The sequence below is a fragment of the Asparagus officinalis genome, chromosome 5 (assembly GCF_001876935.1).
Source record: "Asparagus officinalis chromosome 5, Aspof.V1, whole genome shotgun sequence".
In the NCBI taxonomy this organism is placed as follows: domain Eukaryota; kingdom Viridiplantae; phylum Streptophyta; class Magnoliopsida; order Asparagales; family Asparagaceae; genus Asparagus; species Asparagus officinalis.
In genome coordinates, this window is record NC_033798.1 from 130,137,787 (window position 1) to 130,148,095 (window position 10,309).

Here is a 10,309-nt window from a genome sequence, read left to right on the forward strand (position 1 = left end):
AAATAACTTTTAAGGGGGCTGTTCGGCTGTGATATTTTTCATATTACACCTACTAATCACGAATATGAATATAGATGTAGATGTTATTTGTTTAAAAAAAATTCCTCGTACTTACTTGACATCATCAAGATCGAGGAGGTACGATCAAATAGGCTATGTGATACGAAGGCTGATTAAACAAAATAAATCTTCTTAAATTGAAATCCACGGTACAATCAAATAGGCCCAATTTCGCGTTAGTAAATCTGTAAGGCCCAGCCCACGGAGATCCAAAAAACCCCAACCCGTATTTCGCCGCTTTGTTCTCTCTCTCGCTCATTAAGATAGAAGTGATGTTGAGTCCAGCTCGCTCTCCATCGTCACGTGCCATCCTCCTCCTCCTCCTCTGGCGGCCATCAAACTCCTCTAACCTCAGCACGACCAGGGTTAGGAGTTCGAGCGCTTTTCCCGTTGAAAAACGAGGGAAAGCAGGCAGCGCCATCATCGTGCTGAAGCGCTGGCGACGGGCCGCGAGAACCTCGGCTGCCCCCCGGCGTCCGACGTGTCAGTAGCAGTACGATGGTTCTCCGGCCGGGCCGCTGATCGACACGTGGCCCTGGGAGCCGTCGCCCCAGCGGGTGGCAAGCGCGTCCCGTTGCCCGGCTCCTGGGCCACGACGACCGGCCTGATACCGCCGGCTATCTCCCGAGCCCAACCATTGGCCTCGATGCTCACAAGGTGTGGCTCGATCGACAAACGCTCAACTCTTTAAGTCTCAATCTCATATTTCAGTTTCAGTCCTCGTAGCCCATCTCAGTCGTACTTAAAAAAACCAGTTTGAGGAAATTTTTTTTGGGGAAACATCCGAACTTGGAAGAAAATTTATTTAGATCCAATACGAATGGTATGAAAACACAAATCTTGTTATGGATTTATCGTGACGCGCGTCAAGATCAACATAGTATCAGATCATCAATATGTGTTAACCATACTCTATGGCCTGGCTTACATATGTGCTGAATGTGCCACGTCAGCGACACACTAACCAGTTTGCATGATGAATACATACTACGAGTGTCCCTTTAGAAAAACAAATCGGGAATCAGGATTCACTGAATCTTGATACATATTTTTTTTATTTTAAATAAATCTTGTTTATTCACTCTCTGTTCTGTTGTGGGGGTGAATTATGAGTAGGTGACATTAGAGGTGAAGGGAGAGGCGCAGATAAAGAACTTATCGGAGAAGCTAGAGGCTGCAGGGATCGAGCACAAGCTCTGGATCGAGCAGCCTGAGAACATACCCACTTGCTTAGCGACGAGGCCCTACCCCAAGTCACAGGTTGCTTCCTTCTTCAAGAAGCTCAAGCTGTGCAAGTAGCGCTCTCGCTCGGCCAGTATTCATCTCATTGTTGATGTCGTTGTTGTTCGCAGTGAGAAGTATTTGAAGAGTTATCAATGATGGGCGCATCCTCTCACATTTCCTGAACTTGTTGAGTCACTCCGTAGATCCTACAAGTTCAACTTGATTGATTGCTTGATTGATATGTGATGATTGTATTAGCGGTATCCAAGACATCCTTCCTTCTCTCGCTCAATTGCATCGGTCAAGAAATAATTTATATGCAACTTACCATGTTCATGGAGGTTTATGCTGTATCTATGAAGGTTTACCCTATATAATGAGTGTATTCATGCTAAGTGCTAACCTTGAAAAGGAATGTTTCATGCATTACTTCTTGCATTTCTCAGTTCACCCCCATCCACGAACGACTCCAAAAAGTACTGATTTTCATAAGAAACTAAAAGAAAATAATCATAAAGAAATACTGAATTTATGAGAGAAAAATAAAAGAAAATAATCACCACTGGTCAACAACCGTTGCGAAGTAAATCAAAGAAGAATATCACAGCTGACAGAGGAAACAAGATCAACGCACTAAAATCTGACAGAATTTGCATTACAGAGGACACCCTACTATTCATGCTAAAATCAAATGGTAGGATACTTTAGTAATATTAATAAACAAATAAATAAATAAACTCCACATCACAAGTGTATAGATTTGTGCAATTGGTGTGAATTCACTACAAAAGAGAACAATAAACAAATGTTGTAATAATCCATTACATTCTGTGATAACAATAGTAACAAGATAGCAATAGAAATTGGAGGGAGGGGAAAAAAAGATTATTAGCGCGTATGAGTAAATTGCGCATGCAAAACTATGAAGGGAGCAACGTCCTTGATGTGAGGGTCCTTATATGCAACTATGATGTGAAGTCGAAACCAGAAGGACGAAGAGAAGTGCAAGGATCATCACAGCTCAGCTGCCTCCTTTTTGTTTGAGAGTGATCTTGTCTCCGAGACTGAGGGCGATACCTTGGGTCTTGCTTCTTATCCTAATGTAACCACTGAGCTTCCCATCAGCCTGCTTCTCTATGCTCACATTCACCAATGCGTCCTCCCCGAACACACTCTTAGCATAAAGATTTGCAGCAAGAAACCCACACTCTCCGTCAAGTGCAGACCTGAAAACAGACAAAAGAATTGAGTAACAGTGGTTTCCTAATGGAAGATGTCCATTATTTACATAGTATGTTACAAGTCTAGCACTTAGGAATATAGTTGGGAAGTACAGTTCTGAATTCACAGGAAAATGTTGCATAATTCATTTTAACCTTGGGAGATTTTAAGAAAACAACTAAACAATGACAAATAAATAGAAAGATGTTAGAATTACTACTCTGTTCCCTGAGTAAACAAGCATGTGAGGGTCATCATAGTTACTTGTCTATTGCCTATCAAACAGACCAGGTTGTGGAAATTTCTTACTAACAATTAGCGCTAACCTGATTTGACCCACGGATGGTTTCAATAATTTACATGAGCCATCAATTTTGTAAAACATTAATGGGCAGCCTGATGCATGAAGCTGCCTCTATGTGCAGGTCCAGGGAAGGGTCAGACCACTTGGGTCTACTGACATTACAAAGAAAATATTGTCGCAGCATATTTTTACAGAGCTATTTGCGTAGAAAAATGTAGTGTGAATTTGAAGACTTCATCCAGGAGAAGAATTCAAGAGCAATCCAATGCTATAACCTAAGTTAACTGGGTACTTCTATCTAAGTGCCGCCCTCGTACTCGACACGTACCCATACCCAAACTCCTTGGACGCTCCTTGCATATATGCAAACAATTATTCGGCCATCTACTCAATTATACAATACATGTTTTAATTTAAAATACTTGTCGTACATTTTTTGAACATATATCCTACATCTTAACATCCACTTTTTGAAACTCGTTGGACATATGTCATAGGTCAGCTTCCAAACAATAAGTTTAAATGGGTCGTTTGGATGTCGAGTTAGAAAACTAGTGGTTTTCCAATTCATAATCCACCTAATAAAAGAAACATAGAAGTCCTATAGAGATTTTAGTTATCATAACACATGAATGAAAACAATATTGATCTATTGTAAATTATTAATTCTAACGTATAATATGTATATGAATATATAAATATTTATATAGGTGTGTCCCCATCCCCTACATTTTACAAATTTCCCGTGTCCCGTACCCGTGCCCATGCAACATAGGCTGTAACTCATGCTTTATTTTTGAAAAGTATAGAACTTACGGAGGGGTGAGACACTTCATGTTCGTAGACTTTATGATGTGATTCAAAAATTCCTTCTCGTTTTGAATTACAGTGTTCACAGCCACCTGAAATGAGACATCAGAAATTTGTCAACAAATGTACAGCATTAAAATAAGCCAAACAGTGACAAACTATAATGATCTGTAGTCATCCAATATAGACAATTAAAATATGTTGTAAGTAAAGAATATTATCACAATGACACACGCGAAAAACAAACATTTTGGAGAAGCATGAGTTCACAGAATAATAGAGAACAAAGCGGAACCCATTAAGAACCACATGCGCATGTATAATGAAGTTCAGTAATCCCAGGCAAGAAATGACTGAATAAACAAAATTTTGAAAAGAGAGGAAGCCTGGGAAGAGAGAATGTGAAGACCCAAATAAAGTTGAAAAAGAATTGAGAAAAGTTGGGGAAATTGGTTTCACACTGAATGTTCCACATAATAAGAAGAGGCTATAGGTCAGTAGTGAGCCAAATAACCTGACAGGAATGTCGAGAGGTTTTTGACAAAAATAACAAGTGAAACTAAAAAGTAGCCAAAGGAGAACTGGGGGAAAAAAATACAAATGATAAAAGATAATGACAACAGAACATGTTTTTAAACAACCATTTCAGCTGCAGTTTTTTTTTAAAATTAGTATTGAATATTGTTTCAAACCATTACGCTTTCCCAAATAATTTTATTATGCTACATGTCAAGATGTTTTCTTTCTGTTTACAGCATCTTCCACATTTAATGTCCAAGGTCCTCCTTTACTATTCATTTTCACATAATCCCTATTTCCCAGCAACCTCCAGTATAGGTGCAAAAAATTATGGATAATCCGCTCCATACCTGATTTGTTTCATGACAAATATGGATATCTCATATCCATCAGTTTAGTATATGTAATATACCGGTGATGAACTTCTAGGGCACAAAATATTTATCTAAATAAAATGGATATTTTGGAACATGTGCTAGAAATTCAGAAATATAAACAATCACATGATGCAGCATTTTGACTAAACAGAGTTCAGTTATTGTGATATATATATCCCATTGACTAAGTCAAGGTCTAGCCTATTTCTCTTCCAAATTTTCTACCTCTAATGGACTTCCCTACTAATAATATCCATCTTTCTGGCCACCATATATATAGTCCAAATCCAGTTGCTACCTTCTACTAATAATCAAATATCGCCGTTAGTTTGGCATTTTGTACAATAATACCCATCTCTGAACCCACATCCGCTGAAAAAATAAAAATAAACATTAAAGGACCTCTAACCGAACAGAATGCCACCCCATCTTCAAAGCACAACATGCCTTCCTTTATTTTAAAAAAAAGTTGCTCAATTTGCACTGTTGGGATGAGCCCCGTATTTTAGCATGGGAGATGTCGGAAGAGTCAGAAGGGAAGCTGGAAAAGAAATGGCCAAGTGCAGGTAGTGCACCGGTCGGTCAAACCGTCAGTGAGGTCTGTCGATGGCCTGATGAACCGACTGGTCAGACCGCTCCGGACTGCCTCCTAAGCTGGATTTCAGTTGCTTTCTAGTTTTGGAATCCTGCTCTGGTTAAAAGTCTTGTTTGGTATTGAATTCGGGTTTAACCCTATAAATACAGATCTTTCGGGTCTAGGGATTGTATCAAAGTCGACAGAGAGTTGTAGAGAAGAAACAAAGGAAAGAAATCTAGGATTGTGTGGATCTTGAGATTGAGAGAGGGTTTCTTGCGTCTTCCTTGAGTAACACAAGAAAGATTATATCTTCATAATCTTTGGAAATAAAGAAGACCCAAATAGCCCCCCAAGGATGTATGTGATTGCCGAGTCACGTAAATCCTCGTACCCTTTGTCTGATTATCTTTTCTGCGATATATTGCTTATTGTTGTTTGTATTCGAATATTGCTCTTTCTCAGTGTTTCCCTATTGTTCAAGTAACTGTTTGTGGCCCCAGTAAGAGGGAGGACATCTAGTTGGCTAGATCCAGGTGAAGTTTTCACACCGATCGCCCGATTCTCAAGAATTGGTATATCAAAGCTGATTGTTTGCCAACATGCCTCTCCATCTTTCCCAGACTGAATAAGCAAAAAGAGGTAGGGGAAGGAATGCTAGCTCTACCCCCAGAATCCACCCATATTCCTCTTTTTCTCTACAACAAAACACATCTAACCGATTCCCATATTTAAAAGCAATCATACAATGAGCGCTCACTCTCTCCTCGCGTTACAAATTCCCAGGCATGGCTAAGTTTACAAAACCTAAACATAAAAGTTAACACGATAATGTGCTTATATCCCTAAAGTATCAATTTTATTTTTGTTTTCTTCTACCTCGACAGTTCATGTCTGCACAACATATACACGTCCTAGTATAATTAACCCGACATCAAAATTTATAATACATTCACAAAGTAATATTTCTTTAGAAAATCACCATCAAAAGGGTAACGAAATATCTGAATATGAATGTGAACCTTATTTACTTTCTAAATATGTCCGGATCAGCACTAAACTTTATCCAGAATTTCATGAGTAACATGGAGTATTCTGGAAAATCAATTGTTGCACACCATGCAAATACCCAGGATACAATACTATACTTTAGCTATTGACATGTACTATTACGTTCCTGACAGTAAAATGTAAGTTCTCAATTTCCTGGATGTCCATAGAAATAGTAATGTGGAGAAAAAAATCCTGCAGAGGAAAGAAAAGCACCTTGTTTTCCCACTCAAATTCCGCCCACATATTTCTAAATGCCGAATCAGCACAAGTGGCAGGTGAAATGTAGTCCATGATGTCAATGTGAATGTCACTGAGCACAACAACAGTTCTCTCGTGAACATTTGAGGTCTCATAAACAATATTCCCAAATATGACACCAGTTTCTGTTGAAGAGACCTTAATGTTGGCTTTGATCTGCTTGCTTGACTCAGGTGCTAGGGTATAGTTCTGTGGACGCTCCACCAGTTTAAGGTCTCCCATGGTTGCAAGCTCCAAACATAGATTCTGAAGTGTCTCCTTAGTTCGGTTAATGACTGTGACATCAAGGACAATATCATAGTGATGAACAGTCACATAGGCCTCAGCATAGACAGGGTCACTAAATCCTGTGAGTTGAAGAATGCGGTTTAATTTGTTAGCATCATCTCCATCCTTGGTGAATTCTCCTGTTGCACGTTTCAAGTCATCATGAACCTCATCCTCGAGCTCAAGCAGGCTCATCCCCTAAGAAAGAGAAAAACCATCATCGCAAATAGAATTGCTGAAAACATTCTTAATTGTTACAAGTGCTACAAGTAATAGTCTTAAGGGAGAAAGGTCTATACCAATGTTTCACTGAAGCAGAGAGCACAAGTAACAATTGTCTGAGATAGATCTAATAATACTCGAGAAGCCTCATAAACCAAACGGATTAAGAACTACCCAATATTCCAGATTACTCTAGATACAGTTATATTTGATAGTATGTGGTTTCACCATGCAGGGTACACACACATGCATCAATATAGCAAACTTCTAAATAGTGATATTTTTTACAACAAAACCAACAATTTTCTCATATTAAAAGATTTTCTTCAAAAGCTAAAACACAAAATCAAACTCACTGGAAATGTATACTACATAATGTATTCTATGCCCACGTATATATTGCAGAGATTAAAATGAAGTATTCAAAATCATCTAAAAAAGAGCCAACTACTATGAAGTATTCAAAATCATCTAAAAAGAGCCAACTACTAGCTATAGCTCATCCCATCAACTACGTTAGATGAGGTTTAGGCCCCATTCCTTCTATCTCCGTTTTACATTGTTCATGATAGCTCACTGAATGCTCTTTGTTGTTGCGTATGAATTAGCCTTCATGTTATTTAGCTTTCTCGTTTAAGAGCTTGCCATGTAGAAGTACAATAAAGGTCGTAGTCGTTTCTGCACAAGGGATGATAAGCACAACAACGGAGAAAGCATATATTTACTTTAATTTATCATAATTAAAAAGGTTCAATTACATGGTATTGATCACAGTCATGTACTGCATCCTACTGATACTCCTGTATAATTGAATACAGCATGCATGCATGCCTTGGACAAGATGGTAATGAAATGCCAAAACTTAGATAGAAATTGGCACACAACAAAGTATGGGTGTATAAAAATCAAGACATGCAGCACTAATGAAAGAGAAAAAAAATCTAAGCTGATTGATGCAAAAAGGAGCCGCGTTCCCCTTACCTTCCTGCTCTTCAGATGATAGAAATCAATGAGATCATCTGGTTGTGCATGAGAAAACTGGGCTTGTGCTTTAATCTCCTGTGTCTCCCTGAATTGCTTATCTGCTAGCATCTTTGCAAAGCTCTGACGACATGACTGCAACCAAATCTTCCTAACTTCATCTCCGGTGTTGCACAGAAGCCTAACACAAAGCACAATCCTCTCATAGGAATCATTATCAATTGGGTGGGGAAGATAAGAGGATTGCCCTAACTGCAGCACAGACACCATGATCAACAAAGCACCAGCAGCCTGCTTGTTGACTTCGGCCTTCGATGGCTGAACCTCTTCCAGCCTCAAAACCAACTTGGTTAGGGTGCAAGCAACAACAGCTCCTAAAAAGAAGTCTCCACTCAGGATCAAAGATCTCAAGTTCCCTGGTGCAGCCAAAGATCCAGGAACAATAGCAGGAGCTGAAATTGCAGTTTCAGATGCAGCACTTTGGGTAGCATAAGTCCCATCGGCGAGAACAGCGGGCCTTCGAGAAGAAACAGTGACTGATGAGTTCACTTGTTGAGGCCTCTTTGAAGCATCATTCGCCTCGCCTTCCTCAGCTACAGAATAGAAGGGGAGATCGCCAAGGCATTGCTTAATGGTTGAGATCCCACTCTCCACTTCAGACAAAGAAAGGCAGTACTCCCCAATGATCCATAGAGCACTAGAACAGACCCTCGCAGCCCGAATCTGATAGAAAGTATCCAGCAGCCTGGTAATGATCGAAACCCTAAGCTTCGGGTTGGTCTCAATGATCTCTCGCACAAAGAGTACCACATCAATAGCAGAAGCCACGTTGCTATCCCCTAAGAAATCCATCAAGAGATGAACGACGGTGCTCGCTACCTCAGGGAACTTCATGGCACAGGTATGAATGGCTTGCACAAGCATTTGCCTATACTCCCCGTTCTTCTCCAGTTCGCCACTCTGGGTCTTGACAACCTCCTTCTTAAGAGTAAGAACAACCTCATCAATATTCCTCGGAGTGATCAAATCAAGCACGATATCCAGAGTTTTGCGGCGGATATCAAGATTCGGGCTTGACAGAGATCGAAGCACATCCATGATCATCTCCATCATGACCTCCCTATGGGAAGTCTTGAGCTCATTGAGCCGATCAAGCACAATCAACTTCACATTGTTGTCGCTCTGAGAGAGCAGCAAGCTGCAGTAAGTGCTAGCAGCAGACCTGATCGCCGACGGAGCAGACGAGAGAGAAACAAGAGTGCAAGCACATTCATAAACCACCGCAGCCGATGGTGCAGTGAGAAGAGAAACGATAATCTTAATGTACTTCCCCTTTTCACGGGGGTTGGATCTGCAAACTTTTCTGATCAAATCAAGAACCACCATCTGCAAAAGCTCATTCCACTCGGCGACCTGATCCACATGCGAGAGCAGGTAATTCACCGCCCGGTCCTGCGCGCAATTGAACAGCATCAAGAAAGCGTTCCTCTTTGCCGACGGATCTTGCTCAGAACCCAACGCTTTCTCGATCATTTCAGGGGCATCAGCAAGCAATTGCTCCCCTTGCGGCAACTTGTAGATCGACATAATCGCCAATATCGCGTTCCTGCGGATAAACGGATGGCGATGCTCGAGATTCGAGAGCACCGACGGAACCAACGGCTCGATGAGCTCGGATTCCGAGATCCGGCAAAGGAACCTGAGAGTAACTCCTCTGATGTACTCATTAGGATGCTGGAGATTATTTCTCAGGTTCTGGCAGATCAGGATCATCTCGGGGAGGACCCGGCCTTTCCCGTCGGTCTTATCGATGATCTCGAGGTACAAAAGGAGCAGCTTCTGAACGGTGTGATCCTCTGAGGGGAGAACGTAGCGGACGATGGTGATGAAGAGCTGGGGTAGGGTTTCGCCGTTGAGGAGGAGCATGATGGCCTTCTTCATGGCGTCGACCTTCGCCTCGACGTCGTTCCCCTCGAGACACTCCTTGATCTCGTTGGCGAGGGCGGGAGTTCCCTTGTCGAAGTGGACGAGGAGCGTGCAGGATTTCTCCATCGCCATCGGAGAGGGACGGATCTAGACCTGGATCTGAATTCTGGCGAGACGGAAACCCTAGAAAAGGATTTGGGGGTCGTTCGGTGCTGCTGAACTCAGATTCGGATCAGATCTGAACGATTATTGGCGAATTGTTGTGAAATTTTCAATGGAAAACGAATTAAAACCCTAGATCAGAGCGTACCTTTGAAGAGTTCATAGATTGCTGGATCTGAGATCGGAGACAACGACAATCGAGCGAGCGAGCGAGAGGAGTTCCTCCTCACTGTTATATGAGGGATGCCGAAAGAACAGACTGAGATCGGAGACAACGACAATCGAGCGAGCGAGCGAGAGGAGTTCCTCCTCACTGTTATATGAGGGATGCCGAAAGAACAGACTGAGGAG

At 41.3% G+C, this 10,309-nt stretch overlaps 1 protein-coding gene across 2 annotated transcripts; it reads right to left on the reverse strand.

Annotated features, from left to right (window-relative positions):
- On the reverse strand, positions 1,977 to 10,222 carry LOC109841363 (coatomer subunit beta-1-like). 2 transcript variants are annotated; one of them, XM_020410300.1, is made up of 5 exons: positions 10,107 to 10,222; positions 7,871 to 10,034; positions 6,356 to 6,865; positions 3,626 to 3,711; positions 1,977 to 2,510 (listed from the first exon to the last, which is right to left on the reverse strand). In XM_020410300.1, exons 2-5 carry the CDS (start codon positions 9,926 to 9,928, stop codon positions 2,306 to 2,308), a joined length of 2,859 nt encoding a protein of 952 aa, XP_020265889.1. In that variant the 5' UTR covers positions 9,929 to 10,034; positions 10,107 to 10,222; the 3' UTR covers positions 1,977 to 2,305. The 2 variants fall into 2 exon arrangements, with proteins under 2 accessions (XP_020265889.1, XP_020265890.1); XM_020410301.1 differs by having other exon boundaries at positions 7,871 to 10,011; positions 10,107 to 10,216.

Coding starts and splice junctions, on each gene's coding strand:
- LOC109841363 (XM_020410300.1), bottom strand. CDS start 9,928: ATGGCGATGGAGAAATCCTGCACGCTCCTCGTCCACTTCGACAAGGGA. Junction 6,866..7,870: donor ATCATCTGAAGAGCAGGAAG/GTAAGGGGAACG, acceptor TCTCTTTCTTAG/GGGATGAGCCTGCTTGAGCT. Junction 3,712..6,355: donor AATTTGAGTGGGAAAACAAG/GTGCTTTTCTTT, acceptor GTCTCATTTCAG/GTGGCTGTGAACACTGTAAT.